Consider the following 22,328-nt stretch of genomic DNA (forward strand, 5'->3'; position numbering starts at 1 on the left):
CCCCTGTGTGCTCAATCCTCCTTACTGAGGATTTCTTGCACGCAAACTCCCACCCCGCTTCCCTCAGTGTGGTCTCAGTGTTTCTGAATAGAGTCTCAACACCCGCTTTTGGAGGGTTTTCTTGTACTCCTGTCTTAGTCATACAGTGCCTTTAGGATGCCATGACAACCAAGGAAGTACTTCTCCCCAGAGCTCAAGAATAGATTTTCCTACCTTGGTCCATGCCTGGAGTTACCTGGTCTCCCTTGGACCCTTTTCCCACTTTGCAGATCCACTTTTGATTTGGGGTCCATTGCCAGCCTCAAGGATCACAATTTCCTCTCCCCACTCTGAGGCCACTGCAAGAAGGTAATGGGAAATCTCCTCTAAGGAGGGAGAGCCTCATGACCCCTTGGCGAGGTATGGAGCCCCACACTTGGTGCCAAAATTGTTAGAAACACCTACATGCAGGAAGAAATCAAACCCAGGGCTGGGATTGTAGCTCAGTGGTAGAACGCTTGCCTGGCATGTGTGAGGTATTAGGTTCGAGTCTCAGCACCACATACAAATAAATAAAATAAAGGTCCAACAATTGAAAAATGAAAGAAAAATCAAACATACTCAGAGTGGGTGGGCAAGGCAAACTTTACTTCTGCCAGAAGAGCGTGCTAAAGAACCCACCTAGCAAGTGCACTTGGTCAGGGAGTTCCTCTGCTTTTACCTCTAATGCAATGCTTCCTCTTGCCCTGATTGGAGCAGGTTGGGTTACAATCTATGTTATGGGCTAATTTTAAAATTGGGGTGGGCAAAGGGAAGGGCTATAATTAAAATGGCTACAATTGGATCTTACAACCCAATCAAGGCTAAATACTATATTGTGAAAATGGACCACCAAACTTTCTATTTCTCACACAGCATCACCTCCTAAAAGCCTTCCCTGACCACGTTGCCTAACCCACACTTCTACATCACCCCATCATTGTGCTGTTTTCAAAGTTATTTGATTTTATAAAGAAAAAAATGCAACTTATAAGGAGGTACATACTATTTATTTATATGTTTATTTGAATATACTGGTTCCGCGAAGGTTGTTGACACAGTCTTCTAATGTCAATCTTTCCCCAGACATTCACCAAAAAGCAGTGAGGCTTCCAGGGAGAGCATCAGCCTGTTTTGGTTCTTTCACTCTGTCTCCCCTTCTACAGCCTAAGTTCCAGGATGGCTGGAACCTCGTCTGTTTGGTTCACAGTGTGACACAGCAAGTGCTCAATTAATGTCTAGGGATACAGGTCTGGTCCATCTGCATGCACGGCTCCTTCATCCTCTGCGGCTGCAGTGGGAAGAGCAAAGCTCAGGCCGCTGCTGAGATAAGATGCAAGCGGAGGGCCCAGGAATGTGGGCATCCCAGGGGCATCCAGCACCCAGGGGCATCCAGCACCCAGAGCTGTCCTCGAAGCCACGCCCCTCGGGCCCCGCCTCCGCCGGGCGCGCGGCCCTTAAGGGGGCGGGGCCTCGCTGCCTGTTGGGGCGCGCACCGAGGCCTCGCTTTGAGGCCGGAGTCTGCGCGCTCGCGCCCCGCGCCCCGCGCCCCAAGTGCCCTGTGTACCCAGCGCGCCCGGGGAGGCGGGGCTTCTCCGGGATGTCTAAGGGCCCTCATAGGCAGAGCGGTGCGGCTCGGGCACCGGCTCCCACGGCGGGCGGCCGCAAGGGGCCATGATCCGGCTGGGCGGCTGGTGTGCGCGGCGGCCCCGCGGCGCAGCGGGCCCTGCGGAACGGCGCCGGGCATCCAGCGGGCTGGCGGGCAGGGAAGGCGGCCGCGCCCTGCGGGTCCTGGTGGACATGGACGGCGTGCTGGCCGACTTCGAGGGCGGTTTCCTCAAGAAGTTCCGCGCGCGCTTCCCCGACCTGCCCTTCATCGCTCTGGAGGATCGGCGGGGCTTCTGGGTGTCGGAGCAGTACGGCCTCCTGCGGCCGGGACTGAGCGTGAGCATCTCCTGCCTCCGTCCCTTTTGGTGCCCTCCGCCCCCCGCCCCGGCCGCCCTTCCCGCCCCGGGGCCCCGCGCTCACCGCGGGCAGGGAAATTGAGGCTGCCTTCCCAGCCCTGGGAGTCCAGCAGCCCGAGTGACCTTGCGCGGGTCACCGCCCTAGCCTTGGAGTGGTCTTGTAAAATAAGGTTCTGGGGAGGATGAGGGTGCAGCGCTTGGCGCTGCCCTACGACCATTTATCGTTGGCTGTCATGGGGGCTTCTAACAATGATATATACCTAAACTCTCCATCTTCAGCTGAATTTTTCAATTTTTGGTATATTTGGCTTTAGGTCGTTTGTTAATTTAAAAAAAAAATCTTATAAATTTTACCCATTAATTTGACAGGTGTCTTTACCCTTCTTTTTTTGCCCTATTCCATGAAATCAGAGCTTCTATAATATTGGAGACTCAGAGAGGTTCATTGACTTTCCGAGTGTCACACAGGGAGTCCGGTGGTCAAGGTGGGGTGGAATCCACCTCTGGCTTGCCCCTTTCAATGTCACATACCTGTCTGCTGAATACCAGAGGCCTCCCCATCCCACTGTGTCCTGCCCCCTGAGTCCATCATGGATAGACAGAACTATCCAGACAGGGACCTTTGCAGAGAGCTTGATTTTTAAATTTAAACTGTTTTGTGAAAGGCACAGGGGATTTTGCCATGCACAAACTGAAAGAGGCTGGGAGTTTTATGGCATCCCTTGATTGGCTACTGTAGAGAGTGTGATGGTGATGATAAAGACCCCAAATTCACTCTTCTGTAGGGAAAAATTGTTTTCTCCATTTTGCTGAAATTTGACCAAGTCACCTGATAGGAAGAGACCCTGGCAGGATTCAAACTCCATTCTGTCTGCCTGCCAGGCACAATTAGCTCTTCTTACCCCAAAGTCCTGTTGCCTCTCCTGCTCTCTTTAAGTGACATTTCTCCTGACTTCAACAAGGTACAATAATGTGTTTTGTTCCATAGTAATTTGGGGAAAACAAGCACCAACTTAAGTGGCCAGAACTGCACTCCCCTCATGCTTGGGCCCTCTAGTTTTGGGGAGTAGTGGAAGCATTCCCACCTGCCAAGTATGGGCATCCTGAAAAGGGAAGGACCAAAGGTGGAACAGCACGCCTTCCCAGGATAGACCCAGAGCTAGATAGTGGACACCTTAACCATGGTGAAACACTGAAGGGGAAGCGCCTTCCTGAGGTCCAGGTGTCAAAGGAAGAACTCAATTACCGTTTCTCTTTATTCAAAATGTAGAGGGGTTGGAAGTGGACTTTCTAGAGGCAAGGAGACCTCTACTCATATCTTCCAGGTTCTTGGCATGTTGCAGAAAAGAATTTAAGGATGCATCAGGTTTTAGCAAAGAGCCATATTAGAAAGTGAAAGGTGAAGATATGCATTCTCAGAGTAGCATGTGGTCTGTTTTGTGTGAGAAGCACTTTTTTGAGTCACAGGTTTTCTTCTTTTTTGGTTGTAGAGAATGAACCCAGCAGCACTTTACCACTGAGCTACATTCCAGCCCTTTTTGTGTTTTATTTTAAGGTAGGCCCTCCTAAGTTGCCCAGACTGGCCTCTAACTCATGGTCCTCCTGCCTTAGCCTCTTGAGTCCAGCATTATAGGCATGCACCACTGTGCTTGGCTCACAGCCTCTTTTAAAGAAAACTTTGTGAGGGGTGGGCCTGGGAAAGTATGTAGAAACAACATCTGCCTGGTAATTATAAGATGTTTGAACTGGACTTATCTTCTTTAGAATACTCAGGATGACATCATCTTTTCTTTTGGATAACATTTGGAATGTGTCTATATTGTAGATTTCTTAAAGTACACCTCCTTTTTCTTTATCTAATTGAAAAATACATTATGTAAGCTAATAATACTTTTTAATTTTTTTTTTTTTTTTTGTGGTGCTGGGGATCGAACCAGGGCCTTGTGCTTGCAAGGCAAGCACTCTACCGACTGAGCTATCTCCCCAGCCCCAGCTAATAATACTTAAAAGCATTAAAATGAGGCAATTTTCACAGATGAGTGGACTTATGATAACTTTCAGATTTATAGATTTCTCGGGAATTTGAGGGAGATAGGCCAGGAAAAAGGACAGGAATGGGGAATAAGGTGTAAAGTCCTCTGATCATGGGCTTTTAGATTTAAAGTTGCAGTCTCTTTTTTCCTTCTCTTCTGTCTCCTTTCTGCCTATCTTTTATTTCTTTTCTATCTTACCTCAAAACCAGGACTTCAGAAGTATGCTGATCTCTCCTGGTACTGAGACCTAATTAAAAACTTCAACCCAAAGGACATACCCATGTTATTTCTTTAGCCTCAGTGATGTTGAATGTTCATTTGTACATAAGTGACCAGCATTGGAATTCAGGACACCTTATTTCCTCCTAAGAGTATATGATCAGATGAACTAAGTTTATCCCCAACTCCGAAAAGCACAGTGGTTTTCTGCCCTTTGCATAGAGTTCCAGGCTCTGGTCTAAGGAGACAAATTCCTGTTTTCCAAGTACTGGGTGAAGAAGCAGAGCTCATAAGCAAGTAGGAGGTGCTCTGGGAGGGAACTGTGTTATGGATGAGGCACTTCTACTTTATAAAATAAAGTCCCTTGGTATCCAGAATGGACTGTTCCAGGATCCTCCTTGGATATTGAAATCCACAGATGTTCAAGTCCCTTACATAAAATGGTGTAGTATTTACATGTAACCTATCCACTTTCCATATACTTTAAGTCCTATTTAGATGCCTTTGATGCAGTGTTTTGTTTTTTTTTTCCCAAATATTTTCTATCTGTGGTTGGTTGAATCTGTGTAGGCAGAACCTGTCTATATGGAGGGCTGATTGCACTGTGTTCCCTTTGAGCTTCACTTACTCAGGTAGGTAAGCAGGGCAGAGATGGAAAGAAAAGCTCATTTTAACTGACTTAGAATATTAGACTGTTAGGACAGATGCACTGAGTCCAGAGAGGGTGATCATGTTGACCAGTATTTCACAGCAAGTTAGTGTCAGGGGAGGGATACTGAGACACTATCATCACATGTGAAACTTGGGTGCTGAAGGCTATGTATGTATTTGTCACATCCTCATAAGGACCCTGTAAGAAAGGGATAGGCCCTTGTCTTCATTCTGTGGATAGGAGAGAGGCTCACTGAGTGGAGGTGGTCAACCCAGGTCACAGGGCAAGGGCCAGGGCTTTGGACTTCATCCATCTAGACTGCTTTCACATGAGTTCAAGTCCTGATAATGTCACCCCTGAGGGTCCTTAAACAAAACTCGCTTATTCGTAAATTAGGGATAGCAATCCTTGGTCCTTGGGGATTGTGAGGATCAGACAAGAGGACATATCTCAGCAATAAGTGCGCATTTGCTTAACCCTGTGTAGTTCACAAGAGTGTTGCTTATATGATCTCTTACAGGCAGAGGCACTTCTGAACTGCACACCTAGATTTAGGTTCTTGATTCTCAGAGGCTGAGATTTGTTACTTTCCCCTTGCCTAGCATCAGAAAGGGTGCTGTCTTTTGAAAATTGGGTTTCGGCCTTGCAGTGGAAAATTACTGACCTGGGAGTGAAGGGATGAGTGTCTATTCCCGGCTAGGTCACCGATTTGCTATGTGACATCAGGTAGATATTTTCCCCTTTCTGAGCCTTGGTTTTCTCATGTAAAATGAAGACCTGCATTTTTGCTTTTGAACTTTAAAAGCAGCAGAATATTTTTTTAAAAATTATTATCAAGAACTGAGGATATAACTCAGCTCGTAGAGTGCTTGCCTGTCAAGCACAAGGCCCTGAGTTCAATCCCCAACACTGAAAAAAAAAAAAAAAAAAAAAAAAAGAAAGAAAGAAAGAAAGAAAGGAAAAGAAAAGCTATTATTGGCACCTCAACACATAAAGAACACAAAAGTAGAATTGTTCTGGTTGGCACAAGGAACCTGGAGCTCTCCCAGTTGTCCTTTCACACTGCCTCCCCTCCTCTTGTCCCTCCTGGCTCAGCTTTGCACTTCAGGATCTCTGAGATTGTTCAGCTCTCAAATCTGTTGACTGTCCTGCCATGAGAAGGCCTGGTCCACCCTTCAGCCTCCACTGTGCTTCGGCCGTTCAAATCAAGTGTGTGGTTTGGGAAGGTTGACTGTAGGTCCCAGAAGGCACCAAGTACCTTCCCTAATAGCTAACATGGGAATCCATGGCCCTGACCCCTTAACTGGTACCTGCTGGATCCTAACAGAAGCCACATCCTCCCTGGAAAGGGGCCAGAGCTGAGCTACATCCCCTGTGCTTCCCCCAGAAAATATGTCCTTGGGGGTGTTTAGGGGCAAGGGGGAAGTGGAACCCTTCCCAGGCGAGGGCAGCAAGATGCGGAGTAGCCTCGAGGTAACCTGCTTCTCTTGACTTTTTAGGAAAAGGCCATCAGCATTTGGGAGTCTAAGAATTTCTTCTTTGAACTTGAGCCTCTGCCAGGGGCTGTGGAAGCTGTGAAGCAGATGGCCAGTCTACACAAGTAAGTTTATCTTCCCACCTGGTGGGACCCCACGGCTTGGTTCTGCTTCTCCCCAGCCCCATGCAGGGCCCTGCCGGTTTGCTGTTGCAGAACCTGGTAGAAAGTGTTCAGGGTGGATGCTGCCCGGCACCAGGGATCAATAACAGCAGAGCCTGGTCCTGGCCCTCCCAGGGCTTCTCTCCCAGTGAGAGCAGGTTGAGCACAGAATCACACAGGAAGATGACTGTCACTGTGCTGTGTGCCACAGGGAAAAGGTTAAAGAGGACCTCACTTGGAAAGAAAGGGTGGTTCAGGAAGAAGGAGAAATTCGTTTTATTCTAGTGAAATGAGAGGTTTTGTAGGCTGAAGCCTCACTCAGTAACCATCACACACGGTCCATTGAAACCTGTTAGCAACTACATAATGATGTGCTTCCCTGAGAACTTCTAAAAACACAACCTCATAGACATATAATTCACATCCCATAAACAATAGACCCATTTAAAGAGTTCAGTGGGTTTTAGTACATACACACTGTCACTGTCACTATCAATATCAGAACTTTTCCATCTCCCCCAAAGAGAAACCCTACGCCCATCACCAGTCATTACCCATTCCTGCTTTCCTCCTGCAGCCCCTGGCAACCACTAATTTATTTTCTGTCTTTGTAGATTCATCTGTTCTGTACATTTCATTTAAGTAGCATCATATAATGTGTGGTGTTTTGGGTCTGACTTCTTTCACCTGGCATGTTTTCAAGATACATCCGTGTTGTATCATATATTAATACTGATTAACTTTTATGACTGAGTAATATTTCATTGTATGGATAGATCACATTTTATTTATCCATTCATCAGTTCATGGATATTTGGGCTGTTTCCACCTTTTGGCTGTGGATTAGTGATGCTGAGAATATTCACATAAGAATTTGTGTGAAAAACTGTTTTCAATTCTTTTGGGAATATACCTAAGAGCAGAATTGTTGGGTTATAGGATAATTCTGTGGATTAACCACAGAATTTGAGGAACTGCCAAACTGTTTCAAAGCAGCTGTGCCTTTTGCATTTCCACTAGTAATGTAAAACGGTTCCAGTTTGTCCACTTCTGTAAGCATGTGTTATTGTCTTTTTTATTTTAGTCATCTCAGTAGGTGTGAAGTGATACTGTACTTTTGATTCGCATTTCCATGAAGGCTAATAATATTGAATATCTTCTCATGAGCTTATTGCCCATTTTTATATTTTCTTTGAAGAAATGTTTATTCATATCCTTTGCTCTTTATTTTCAATTGGGTAATTAGTCTTTTTGTGTGAGTGTGGTCCTGGGGATTGAACCCAGGTCCCTGCATGTGCAAGGCAAGCACCTACCTCTGAGCTATATCCCCAGACCCCTTTTTTTTGGTGGGGGTTTACTAGAGATTGAACTCTGTGGCATTCGACCACTGAGCCACATCCCCAGCCTTATTTTGTATTTTATTTAGAGACAGGGTCTCACTGAATTGTTTAGTGCCTTGCTTTTGCTGAGGCTGGCTTTGAACTCGTGATCCTCCTGCCTCAACTTCCTGAGCCACCGTGATTACAGGTGTGCGTCACCATACCCAGCTCCTCAGTCCTTTAGAAAACAATTTTTAAAAAAATTTTTGAAACAGGTTACCCAGACTGGCCTCAAACGTGCAGTCTTCCTTCGTCAGCCTCCCTAGTAGCTGTTTGTCACCACACCCAGCTTAATTACTCTCTTTTTTTATTGTTTCACTTGTAAGAGTTCTCTATATTCTAGATACAAGTCCCTTATAAGATATATGACTTACAGGTATATCCTCTTATTCTGTGGATTGTTGTTTAACTTTATTAACTGTGTCCTTTAAAACAGAAAGTTTTTCATTTCAAAGTGATCCGATTTATCAATTGGTTTTCTTGTCACTTGTGTCTTGGGGTCTTATCTCAGAAGCCATTGCCTAATCCAGGGTTACAAAGATTTGCCGCTATGTTTTCTTTAAGACTTTTAGTTTCTGCTCTTAAAGTTTTGGTTTGTGATCCATTTTAAGTTTTGTGTATGATATAAGGCAGAGATCCAGCTTCATTCTTTTCAGTGTGGATATCCAGTTGTCCCAGAATCATTTGTTGAAGACTATTATTTCAGTTATTTCAATGTCTTAAGGAAAAGCTATTGAGTTTTCTTGGCACCCTTGTTTAAAATTTGAGCTTGGGTTATAGCTCCATGGTAGAGCATTTACCTCTCATATGCAAGGCCCTGAGTTCATTTCCCAGAACTGCCCCCCTTCCATACACACACGAAAGAATAAAGAAAAAGAAAGAAAATCAATCGACCATAAGTGTAAAGATCTACTTCTAGACACAGATAATTTTTACTAGCCATAATTTTGTTTGGATTCAGCAACCTGAATGATGAATCAAACATGTGGTATGATTTAGCCTTCATTGTGCTAATACAAGTGCCTCCAGAAATTGCCAATTTAAAAAATTGTACTGTGATACACAGGCATTAGAGAACCACAAAGTTTTTAAAGTTTGAGTTGAATTGTAGACCTTATTTGTTCAGTAATTTATCTTTGGACTTAAGTCCAGATCCTGCAGAGTAGGTTATTTGATTGTGTTTTATAAGATGATTGGTTATAGTGGATCTGTGGCAAGAGCTTGGAAAAGCAAAGAATGCATATGCAGTTGGCTCTCCATATCTATGGGTTCATTGTTGCTAAACAGGTACTAGGCCTCTGTGTTAGCTTTGCATTACTTTAACAAATTACTTGAGGTAATCAGCTTAATAAGGGAAGAGGTTTATTTTGGTTCACAGTTTCAGAGGCTTTAGCCCATGATCAATTGGCCTTGTTGCTTTGGGCCTATGCTGGCTCAATACATGATGTTAGGAGCAGGTAGCAGAGGAGACATGTTCCACCTCTGGTCAGGAAGCAAAGAGAGAGACCAGAAGGGGCTGGGGTTCCAATATCCCCTTCAAGGACCTGCCCCCAATGAGCTTACTTCCTTTCACTTTCATAGTGTCAGGGGCTGGGGACGAAGCCTTTAATACATGGGCCTTTGGGGGACATTTAAGGTCTAAACTATAATACCTATGATGGTTGCGTCTGTTCTGAATATATACAGATTTTTTCTTTGTGTCGTTATTCTCTAAATAGTAACAACTATTTCTGTAGCATTTGCATTGTATTAGGTGTCAGAAGTGATCTAGAGATGATTGAAAGTATTTATAAAGATGTGCCTAAGTTACATGTAAATACTATGCCATTTTATATGAGAAACTTGAACATTCCTGGATTTTGGTACCTGCAGTGGACAGGGGCCTGGAACCAATCCCCTGCAGATGCTGAGGGATGACTATATTAGCACCTTATCTCTTCAAAACTCTCCTCATTGCCTGGATCTGTTGTGTCCTGGATACAGTCACACAGCTGTATTCTGGGGCACTGTGTAGCACAGAGTTTTAGAGCAAGGTACAGCAGCAGGATTGCCCAGATCCTGGCCTCTAGAGAATATCTCTCAGACATTGGGCAAGTTATTGGTGTTTCCTGGGTCTGTTTCTTCATCTGTAAAGTGAAGGCAGTGAGAAGTGCTCAGTGTAGTATGTGGTACTCAGTAGGTACTCAGGAAAAGTTAGTTGTTACTTTAATTATTCTGTGAGAATTAGTGGGTATGCCAATATGGTATTCTTGAGCCATTATGGTATGGGGAACAGTGGCTTGAGTAGGCTTCATGCTTCACCATAGAACTTTCCAGAGTGTTTAATTGCCCAGGTGCATGGCAGCACCACATTTGGACAGGCAATAACAACTTTTATCAAATGTAATGTAGTTTAGAATACTTTTTATCACAGCTTACCTATTTTCACTTTCACAGAAACTGGGAAATGCAAAACTAGACCATACCCAGTGAGTGGTCTTTCACCTCCATCTGGGCTCTTAAATTGATGGAAGAGTCCCATGGTCAGTCAGTGCCTACAGTGTAGACGGATTGAGGGGTCTGGTCAAAAACTGAGTGGGTCATGCTTGTCAGGTGCCAAAAGCAGGCACAGTGAAGAACAAGAGGTGTGTGAGGCCAAGGAACAGAGGCCAAGGTTTAACTGTAGACATTGTGGATATTTATCAAGCACTTGCCACGTGAGTGGCCTTGAACCAGGTGCTTCATATACACAAATAAATGAGCAAAATCTTGCCTTTGGAGGGTCACTGGTTAACAAGTTATTAGGAGGTAGATCTAAAAACCCAGTAATGGACATGTGAAAGGAGTGTAGGAGTATAGGCAGATCAGAGCTAGTGCTCACCAAGAGAAGTCATGACTTTGGAGCTGCTATCTTGAAGAATGAGAAGGGACCTGCCAGGTGAAGTCGTGGCAGGGAATTTATGATAGGAGGGACCATGAGAGACCTGACTTCCAACCTGAGAAGCTCCCGCAAAACAGCTTCCTTGGCATGTTGACTATTAATTATTCAGGAATCTGCAAGTCTAGTTTTGTTTTGTGGTTCTGGGAATAGAACCCAGGGCCTCTTGCCTACCGGGCTCTACCACTGAGTTACAGCCCTAGCCTAACACATGTCTTAAAAAAAGAACTCAGATAGTGTGGACATACAGGAAGTGCCCTTTTGCTCTCCCTCCCGACATACAGCCCTCTTGGTTCCACTGATTTTGTCCTAGTTAAGATTGTGGGGTGGGGGTACTGAATTGAACCCAGCATCTTGCACATGATAGGCAAGTGCTCTACTGCTGAGTTGCATCCCCAGCCCTTTCTGTTTTATTTTGAGACAGGTTCTTGCTAAATTGCCCAGGTTGGCCTCCAACTTGCAATCCTCCTGCCTCAGCCTCCATAGTTGCTGGAATTATAGGCATCTGCCATCACACACCGGCAATGATTTGGAGTGTACACTCCCAGGCCTTTTAAAATGCACCTATATACAAATTTGTATAGAGATGTATAAATTTATGTGGTCCACCAGCAGTCAGAGTGACCTGTTTTTTAAAACAAATTCTGGTGATTTAATTCCCAGCTGAAAACTCTGCTGGCTTCACATTGCACTAAAATCTAACCCCTTTAACCCCACCTCTGTCAGGCCAGGAGGCTCTTCTCCTCCGACCTCTGTTTTCATGTTTTCCAGTCATACTTGGTCTTTTCTGTCCCTCAAATGTGCTATGCTGCAGCCTCCTGGAATGTGTCCCTCTAGTTCTTTGCATAGCCAAATCCTTCAGCTCTGAGCACCTTGAATGTCACCTCTTCAAAGATGCCTTTCCCAACCACTGTGGCTGGGGAGCTACCCTCCCCTTCTGGTCATTCTATCCCTTTACCCTGGGGACACACTCCAGTCTGAAACAGTTATGTTATGTCTGTGTTTGTCCCTTCCTCTTCCTGGTGACAGCTCCTCGAGGTCAGGTCTTATCTTGGTTCTAGCTCTAGTCTTAGTCCACAGAATATCCGGCACTTAGCATGTACCCAAATGTTAACTCTAGTGTACATATTCACAAAGTTCTTAGACTTTTTTAGAAAAACACTGATGGAGGGGCTATACTTGGCATGTGTAAGGCCCTGGGTTCAATTCCTAGCACCAGTAATATGAAATAAATATAGATGGAACTGGGCATGGTAGTGTATGCGTGTAGTCCCAGCTACTTGGGAGACTGAGGCAGGAGGATTGCTTGAGCTTAGGGGTTGTGACCCAGACTCAACAACATAGTGAGGCCCTATTTAAAAAAAAAGTGGATAAGGACTCATTTCTGTAAGCTTTCTCCTTTTTAGTTAACAATGTCTTAGAAATGTTTTCATGTCATATTATATAGAACTAGCTTATTTTTTTTAAGTTTCTTTTTCCTTTTTCTTTTTAATAGAGACAGGGGTCTCACTATGTTGCCCAGGCGGCCTCAGATTCCTGGGCTAAAATAATCCTCTTGCCTCAGTCTTCTGAGTAGCTGGGACTACAGGTGTGTGCCACTGCACACAGGATCTTGATTCTCTATGACTGCCATCTGGTATTCTACAGAATAGGTGTAACATAATTTATGTAATGGTTACCATGTGGATGTTTCTCATTCATTCATTCATTCATCAGGGCTGCAGTGAGTCTGGTGTACACATGCAAGTGTTTCTCTGTGGTTGTGGACTAGTTGGATCAAAGCCATGTGTTTTTGAATCTTAATAAGTATTTCATGGTACTTGTTATCTTTTTGTAGCAGATGTTCTTCCATAAAATCTAGTGTAGAATATATGCTATACTACCTCTGTTTCTCACCTGGAAAGACCCTCACCAGATATGGTGTGCATGCCTGTCATCTCAGCAGCTCAGGAGGCTGAGGCAGGAGGGTAGCAAGTTCAAAGCCAGTCCCAGCAACTTAGTGAGGCCCTCAGCAGAGGGCCTGTCTCAAAATAAAAAACAAAAAGGACCAAGAATATGACTCAGTGGTTAAGTACCCCTGGGTTCGATTCCTGATTCCAAAAAAAAAAGAACCTCCATCAGTATTGTCCCTTAAAAGGAGCATTTGACATGTAAAAATAGCTGAAAATTATTGAGTCAGTGTTGGTAAATATGATCCATATTTGAATCTCCCTAGTGTTCATGGATTTCAGTGTATGTTAAATAAAAGCAACTTAGGATGCGTAAAGCAGTGTCTATCTTTGGAGGAAACTGTAACTGGCTTCTGAGGTCATTCTTAAGGGAAGGCTGAAAATGGTTTTTAAAGAAAAAATACAGCTTACTGTTAATTTGCAAAATTAAAACACAGAATAAAAAGTCACTTATGATCTTACCACTTTAAAACAAGCACTTTTTTTATGTTTTGGTGTTTTTGTTTGAATATTCTATTTATTTTCCTTATTGTATGATACACACTGCAAACATGTTTTCAGCAGTACAGGTGGTCTCTAACTTCTGATGGTTTGACTTTGGATTTCAGACTTTACAATGGTAAAACTGAAATACTTGGTCAGTGGAAACAACACATGAATTTTAATGTGGCTGGCTATATGCTGTCCAATCCTGTCTCTTGATGCTTGGCAGCAGCAGTGAACCATAGCAACATCAGCCCAATCACAAGGGGAATTGACCCGCACTCCATGATGAACTGTGTTGCTGAGCTAGGTTGTTCAGGAAGCTAGATAGATTCAGGGCATTTTTAACTTTATGATATTTTCAATTTATAATGGGTATATTGTGACATAACTACATTACAATCAAGAAGCATTTGTATTTGTCAAAACTAGAGTTTGACTTCATAGGGGACTTCTAAAAGACATACCACTCATTAGAAGAGATATGTGTTTAAACCCTCATTTGAGCATGACACCTGTTACTCCATTGTGGAGCCTGGAATAAGAGGCAGTGTGACAGACACATTTTTAATAACTTAGTATCTACCTTAGTATGTGGCATTGTGCCAGCACTGGGGATATATTAGTGGAGAAGACACCTAAGGTCTCAGGTGTCAAGGGGTTTAAGGTAGGGAGATGGCCACATGAACAACTGCAATTGCAATTTCAGATTACCAGAAGCTTTGTGGAGGAAATAAACAAGGCCATGTGCTGGAGAGTAAATGGGGAAGGGGCTGCTTCTGGTGGTATGGAAAGATTTCTCTAAGGAGCTGACATTTGACCTCAGACCTAAAGGGTAAGAATGAACAGGCCAGTGAAGGGTCAGGGCCAGCACTCCAGGCCAAGAGGAGAGCAGGTATGAATGCCCTGAGATGGGCAAGGATTTTGCTTGTTTGAGTGATTTGAGTAACATAAAGGAAGCCAGTGCAGCTAGAATTTAGTGAGTGTGATATGGGGTGGGATGACAGAATGGCAGAGGATACATTTGAGGAAAGATTGCTGTGATCTAACTTAGGTTTTAAAATTGTGGGTTTGGGGCAATAAATATGGATAGATATTTCTCCAAAGAGAATATACAAATAGCCACTAAGTATACACAATGGTGCTTAGTGTCATTCATTATTAGAAGAATGCAAGTTAAAACCATAATGACTCTGAGGATGTAGCTCAGTGGTAGAGCACTTGCCTAGTGTGCACAAAGCACACTAGGTTTGGTGCCCAGCACTGCAAAAACAAAGAACAAACCCCACAATGAGAGATCACTTCACAACCACTGAGATGACTGTAATGAGAGATGATGGTAACAATTTTTGGAGAGGATGTGGAAAATTTGGAATCCTCATATGTTGTGCGTGGGAATGTAAAATGGTACAGCCACTGTGCAAAAGAGTTTGACAAACATTCTTTTAAAACATTAAGCATAGAATTATCATGTGAGCCCATAATTCCACTCCTGGGTAAATGCCCAAGAGAAATGAAAATGTTACTGCAAAATTGTACACAAATGTTCACAGTAGCACTCTTCATAATAACAAAAAGATACAACCCATGTGCCCATTAGTGGGTGAATAGATTTAACTAAAGATGGTATATCCATACAATGGAATATTATTCAGTTATAAAAAGAAATGAAATTCTAATTTATGCTGTAACATGAAGGGACCTTAGAAACATAAGAGAAGGAAGAACACATAGCATATGATTCTACTTATATGAAATGTCCCAAATTGGCAAATCCTTAGAGACAAAGCAGATTGGTTGCTACCAGGGGCTGGGAAGAGGAGGAGGGAACGGGTAGTGACTATTTAATGAACATAAGGTTTCTCTGTGGGATAATCAAAATATCCTAAAAATTAGACTGTGGTGAAATTCATTTAGCTATATACTCAAAGTAGGTATATGTTATGAAATAGGAATTATATCTTAATAAAACTTTAAAAATTAGTTTGCTTAATTTTGAAAAAGCTACAAACTTTGACACATTTTTAACAAACATGGATGAATATCAGAACAATTGTATTGGATGAAAGAAGACAGATGAAAAAAAAAAGAATGATACTCTCTGTTTTCACTTATATAAAATTCTAGAAAATTCTATCTGATCTGCAACTATAGAAAGCCCATGGTGGTTGCATGGACCTAGGGATGGGAGTGGCAGGTGAGAGAGATGACTAAGGAAAATTGCTCAGGGTGCAGGTTGTGTTTATTACCCTGATAGTGGTGTTTCATGGGTGTGTATATGTGCCACAACTTATCAAATTTGTGCCCTTTTAATATATGCAGTTTACTGCATGTCAATTATACCTCAATAAAACTGTTTAAAAATAATCAGTCAAATCAGGTGTGGCGAGGTGTGCCCATAGTCACAGGAGGTCAAGGAGTGATCACTTGAGCCCCAGAATTCAAGGACAGCCTAGGCAGTGTAGTGAGTCCATCCCCAAAAATAAAAAGGAAAACAAAAGGTCATTCTGTGCGTGGAGTGGAGAATGGTTTGGAGGAGTCAGAATTGGAAATAGAGGAACCTAGTGGGTGGTTGTAGCAGCTCAGGGAGAATGGGGGTGCTTTGACCTTGGTGGTTGACAACCATGGAGAGAAATTGATGGACTGAAATGCATTTTGGTAAAGCCCAGAGGACCTGATGATGGTTATAATATTGGGGGTGGAAGAAAGGTAAGAAAAAGATGATTTTTAGGGTTTTTCTTTAGTTTATGTGTGTACTGATACAGTGCCATATATTTTAATGCTGTTAACTAAAAGAAGACCAGGGAAGGAACAGATTTTGGAACAATTTACTTTGAAACTGCTAATTTTGAGATGCGTGGTGTCCAGGTGGGGTTGTTTAATAGTCCAGACGGACTTAAACCTAGTACTGGGAGAGACTGAGAGGTGTCAGCCTACAGGTGGTATTAAAACCCCAGGCCTGGATGATACTGGGAGCTGGTAGTGCAGGTGGAGAGCCCCTGAGGGAGGTCCCAGGGGCCAGGAGGGGAGGAGACAGCAGGAGACCAGTCTGGGCAGCTGGAGAGGAGCCAGTGTGGCAGGAGCACTACGGAGAGCTGGCGGAGGTGGGGTAGCATGCTGGTGAGGAAGGCGAGAGCCATGCAGTGTGCAGTGCATGTGGGACTCAAGGGTCCTTGGTGGCAGCGAGCACTTTCTGTGGGTAGAGGGATCTAGTTAAGGGGGAGTGGGTTGCAGCAGGGGCAGGAGGTGAGGACGTGGAGGCTGCAGTGAAAGCAGTGTGCCAGGTCTGTCATGCTGCAAAAGGAGCAGATGCAGTAACTGGAGGGAGTTTGCAGGCCAAGGTTATGTGTTACACAGATGATCCTTGACTTTGGATGGTTCAACTTACAACTTTTTGACTTGACAATGGTGTGAAAGCAAGATTTATTCAGTAGAAACCATACCACAATGGGTGTATTAAATGTAGGGTGTGGTAGTGTGGGCGTACTAAATGCATTTTCTACTATGTTTTCAACTTGTAACGGGCCTATCGGGATGCAACCTCATGGTAAGTCAAGAAGCATCTATAGATGGTTAAGGATAGGAGGTACCAGAATATGTTTGATGGAGAAGGAGTAATTGAAGAGGAGGAGAGAAAGGGGGAATGTTGCAGGGACAAAGTCTTCGTGAAGGTGAGGCTGGAGCGCAGGGTTGAGAGTGGGCTGGTGAGAGGAGGGAGGGTGGGTGTGGACAACTTCTGATGAAAGTAAGGAGGGGGGTCTCCTCGGTGAGGAGGTCGAGAACAGGGAAAGTGTATTCTAGCCTCACTGGGAGTCTTGCTCCCATGAAGGCTCCCGAGAAAGACTGCTCTGCAGCTGGAATGCTTGGTCCTCATGGCATGTTTCAGGGCGAAGCTGATCCAACAGTTTGTTTTTTCCTCCAACCTTCAGCTACTTGCATGCAGGTAGTAGAAGTTGGATTTGGCAAAACAGACATCAACAGAGCAGGAGCAATGCAATAGAGTGATCATGGAGATGGGCCACAGATGCAAGCTGGAGAGAGGAGAGGACACTCAGTGAGGGATTATGCAAAAATGGTGGGCCCCAGCGGGTTGTCTGTCTTGTTGAGTCTGAAGAGTTGGTCTTAGGCTGTAATTTTCCAGAAGCATTGTGAGTGGTAGCCAGAGGGGCAAAGTGTGAAACTCAGATGTTGTCTGTGGTGAGTCTGAGCTGCAGGCCATGATGGGGAGGAGAGCTGTTGGGCGGGGGAGGTATTTGTCTGTGAGAAGGGTTAGGAACCCAGAGGCGAGCTGTTGGATCCGTACCTATGTATGTGTGTGCATGCACAGAGTCACTGAAGATGAATGCAGAGTAGGGTAGAGGGGATGGAGAGGAATGGGAAGGACAGTACCTGGCAAGTGGCAGGTGACAGGGATAGGCAGGACCACAGGGGTATGAAGGCCATATGACAGAAGTCAGGAATTTGGAAAAATCGATGCAAAAGAGGGAAGACACTGTCCTCACCTCCCTGCTATGAAGTTAAGGAAAAGCCAGCCCTCACTCAGGCCTGCAGGAGAGGCGGGATAGTGAGAACCAAAGGGCAGAGACAGTGTTTGGGTTGCAGCAGGTATAAGGGACAGTCAGGTTGGCAGAGGGAGTGTCAAGAATCAAGAAGTCTTCAGGTAATGAGAGGGCCCAGGGACCTGGCAGGCTAACAGAGGACCCCAGGGGACTAATTTGCCAAAGAGAGAGTTGAGAAAACATCCCCATGGCTCTGTCTGAAGAACCAGCAGGTGCAGTTGCCAGAGATGAATGCCAGCTTTATGAGGATTTTGGGAATCAGATGGTTCAGGTGGTGAGGGACTGGGCCCTTTGGGGTGTGGGGAGGATCAGGAATCTGGGAAGCCCTTCTGGGTCAGAGTCAGCTCTGGAGTGAATTCAGCTCAGAACAATGACCATAGAAAGGGTGTTCCCTTGTGTAACGCCCATGTCTGTCTTGAGGGGCTCATGCTGATAGCTCAGTGCACGTAGAGCTGGGCTCCCTGCCTATGTGATCAAGAACCAGAGTCCTTGCAGGTGCTATTGGAGTTCTTCCTGGTAGATTGCTTATTCCTTTGCATTGCATGAGCTCCTGATTCTCCCTCAAACAAGGTTCTATATCTTTGTGTGGGTATGTGCACACATATGCGGTGATGGATATTGAATCCAAAGTGCATGCTAAGCACACACTTTACCACCAAGCTACACTCCCAGCTCGCTCCATCCTTTTAATGCTGTCCTTGCTGCTAAATGCTTCTCTTTCTGTTTTTCCCTATTCAAATTTTAGAGATGGTGCCTGATTAGTGTGACTCAGCTTTTGAGTTCAGTCCTGCAAAATTGCCAGGAGTCAGATGCTTGTCCCTGAGCTTGTTGCTTGTGACTAGAGTGGGGTCACTGGTGGATTCCTGGAGCCATCAGGTGGGACCAGAAACGCAAGCTGATGTCTCTTTTATGGAGACAATGCAGAGCAGTGGGTTTTCCCATAACAGATGCAGGATTCAGAGCTGACAGCTCAGTCCAGCAGAAGTGGGGCCATGGGCTCACTGTCCTTTCTCTTCCTGGCAGCACTGATGTCTTCATCTGCACAAGCCCCATCAAGATGTTCAAGTACTGTCCCTATGAGAAGGTAAGATGTGCATCTCACTGTGGATGGGCCCTGTCCAGTCAGGCAGGACTGCCAGCTGGGCATGTCCCATAGGAAGGGCACAGACTCTCATGGTGCCATGTTCCCAGCCTGTGTTCCCTCCCTCTGTGCCAGTGACTCCTACTCCCCAAAGCCTTCCCCAGTGAAAGCCTGAGATTCCATCCCATGCTCTGGATGGGGCTTCATTAACACCTGGAGTGGGTGGGAAGAGTGTCTAGCAAATGGGGTAACATCATGTGGCAGGCCAATGAAGGAAGCCATGTAGGAGAACCACATCTGGGGAGGGTTGGAGGCTAGGGGACATCGATCAGTACATACAGAGTCTGACAGGGGAAATGGTTAAAGTTTGTTTTGCTACACACTCACTCTTTTATCCTTATTGAAGAGAAAATTAAATGAAAAGGAGATTTTTCTGGAAATTGGGAAGCTGCAGGTGCTGAGCCCTGAGGAAAGCTCTGTTGCCCAGGAGGAGGGTGCTTATGCCAGGGTGGGGTACATGGGGAGATGCAGGGCCTGATCCTGCCCTGGTTTCTAAACAGCTCCTCCCCACAAGGAGGCTGGATTTCCAACCCACGACTCCCCTGTCTAGGGCCCTCAGACCTTTGGGCATGAGTTCTGAGCATCTCCTCTCTCCCACTCCATATCAGAAGCTATCTTTGCACAATCAGGCAGCATTAAGCTCCTTGTGTTCCTCTGTGGGAAGGGGCTCAGGCTTGCTGAATAGTTACTCCTACATCATGTGAGCACTCGGTGCCCACTTCCTATCAACACTCCATCTGGTTTTTACCCTGACCACCCTTTGAACATCCTGGGGGCAGGATGAGAGCCCAGGAGAGAGGTGTCCCACAGTTCATGGTCATAGAGTGTGAGGTGAAGGCTGGGGCCACTCTTTTGAGTAGAATAAAAATCTCCACTGTATAGAGGGAAAAGAGGGGTGGGAGGGGTGGGGGGGAAGGAAAAAATAACAATGAATCAAACATCATTACCCTATGTAAATGTATGATGTATGATTAACGCAAATGGTATGCTGTTACTCCATGTACAAACAGAAATAAGATGTATCCCATTTGTTTATAATAAAAATAAATTTAAAAATAAATAAAAAAAATAAGCAACTTAAAAAAAAAATCTCCAAGTGAGGTACTTGCACCCGTGACTTCATAGCAGTTGACATTTTTTTTAGCCCCATACCAGACCTTCTGAATCAGAAACCCTGGAAGTGGCATTGTGGTCAGTGTGCCCAGCCTGCTGGTGGCTCTGATCCCCTCCTAATCTTGAGAAACAGGGCTGAATGCTTCCACTATTGTAGCACTGGGTGGCTGGGCTTGTTGCCAGGGCAGCCAGTCATCCCTTGGTAGCCACGGGAGTCTGACTCTGGGCGTTCCCCACCATGAAAATCTGTACGAGTTCAAATCCCTTGTGTAAAGTGGCTTCATTGCATATAACCTGTGCACATCCTCCTGCACACCTTTAATCATACTTTCAGTACCTAGTGCAGTTAAATGCTGTGTGAATGCTTGTTGAGACTCAGTTGTTTAGGGAGGAATGACAAGGAAAATTCGGTACTTGTTCATTACAAACAGTCTTTTTTCTGAATATTTTTGATCTGTGGTTGCATGAATCAACAGATATGAAATAACATGGAGGACATATTGTATTTATTGGAGTAATATTGATAAATGGCTTTCAGTTATCCATTCCTGTGGATTTATAACTCATTTTTGTGCCAACCATCCATGTCCCTTCTTCCATCTTCCCCCTGTAGCCTCAGCTCAGGACTCCAGCCCCACAGCACTGGTTTCTGTGTGTGTTTGCCCTTCCCTCATGGGGAATACAGTACTGCCTGCCTGCCTCAGGCCAGAAGTGGTGTCCTTCTGATTCCTTCCTTTGGCCCATGTGGTGTTCTGTGTCCTGTGAATTCTGTTCCCAAAACAGCTGACATCTGTCTGTTGCTCTCTTCCCATTGCCGCCACCTTAGAATTTCTTCCCAGGACTCCTAGTGTCACCTCCTAACCTTCTGGCTTATTTCAGTTCTACTTAGAGCTGATGAGGCCTTTCATAAGATGGACTGCATCAGCCCCATCTTAATGGTTTGCCTTTAAAAAATACATACACAAACTCCTGACCCTGGACTTCCAACCTGCCTGCGTCTCCATCCACAGCGCTCCCCCTCTCCTTCCCTTGAGCTGCCCTGGGCTTGGAATGTTGGCCGCCTCTCCACCTTGCTTCTGCTCAGTGTCTCCCCACATTTCCCACCGTGTCTGAAGCATATCCTTTCTCCATCTGTTCTGTTTCTCAGCCCTTGTTTCCTATAGCACCATTTGGAATGGTTTTAGTCCTTGTCTCTGGCTTGTTATTTATTGTCTCTGGCTTGTTATTCGTCTGAGATCCACAAGGGCAGTGGCTGTGACTGTTGATGCCAGCACCCAGTGCAGGGCCAGGCACTCTGTGAGCACTCGGCATTTGTGGTTGAATGAATAGATCCATTTGTTCAGTGGAGAGATATCAGACACCTTTTTGTAAGAAGGTTTGCCATTTCCTCCATGCCTTTAATCTGACAGGTGCTATCCTTTCATTATCACTTCTAAGGCTTATAGCTGCTCCCTATAAAACAGGAATACCTTTCGATTTGAAGAGATTGAGGCTCAGAGAGGTGAGGCAGGTCATTTCCTGGTCCTAACAATCACACAGCCAGTGGGGCCTGTTCCACATCTGTCCATCTCCCCAGCTGTGCCCTTAGCATCTGTCTCCTCCTGCAGAGAGCACATACTCCCTAGAGAGGAGCCATTGCACATTGGAGAAGAACAGGTGTTGGTTAAGACTTTTGAGTCTCAAGCAACATCACAGACTGAACCTGAACAAAAGGATTGATAAGAAGGATGTGGTTTGCTCAGAGAATCAAAGAGAAGCCTCAAGAAGCAGGTCTTAGGCAGCAGGGGCCCAAACCTGCAGACAGGCTATCCAGGAAAGATGCTTCTAGACACTAGAGTACCTATGAATATTGGGGAGCAAAACCTGATAGAGGAGACAATGGAGTTGGAAGGTCTTGGGAGCATCCTGATTGTCCTGTACAGTTGCTGCTGATGGCAGAGGGACAGCTTCTCAGAGAAAAACAGAGGTTTCAGTGCCAGAAGAAGGGGTGCAGCAATGGCAAATATCCTGTCCCAAATAAATAAAATAAAAAAGCTCCAAAGACCCACATTCACAGTTCTGCCACCTGGAGATAAGGACACTGTTACCATTTTAATGTTTTTTTTTTCTGGTTTTGCTTTGATGCCTATTAAATATAATTGTATATTTTAATAAAACTTAAATCTCTTTTGACTTAACATTCCTTTTCTGCCTAGCATACACTTTTCGCCTTTTTAATGTCATCAAACACTATTCTTCAGGAACATAATTGTTCATATCTAAAGA

The 22,328-nt window shown here is 44.8% G+C and overlaps 1 protein-coding gene across 2 annotated transcripts in view; it reads left to right on the plus strand.

Moving 5' to 3' along the window:
- The first annotated feature begins 1,512 nt into the window (after positions 1 to 1,512).
- NT5M (5',3'-nucleotidase, mitochondrial) overlaps positions 1,513 to 22,328 on the plus strand; it is a 34,320-nt gene continuing 13,504 nt past the window's right edge. For both annotated transcript variants that reach the window (XR_013762837.1, XM_079133813.1), the window contains exons 1-3: positions 1,513 to 1,962; positions 6,386 to 6,486; positions 18,833 to 18,893. Coding sequence is in view for 1 of the 2 variants with exons in the window: in XM_079133813.1 (XP_078989939.1) it covers positions 1,693 to 1,962; positions 6,386 to 6,486; positions 18,833 to 18,893 (432 nt within the window). In the remaining variant the exon portion in view is untranslated. The remainder of the gene's footprint in view (positions 1,963 to 6,385; positions 6,487 to 18,832; positions 18,894 to 22,328) is intronic.

The sequence above is a fragment of the Sciurus vulgaris genome, assembly GCF_902686455.1.
Source record: "Sciurus vulgaris genome assembly, chromosome: 3".
Lineage (NCBI taxonomy): Eukaryota > Metazoa > Chordata > Mammalia > Rodentia > Sciuridae > Sciurus > Sciurus vulgaris.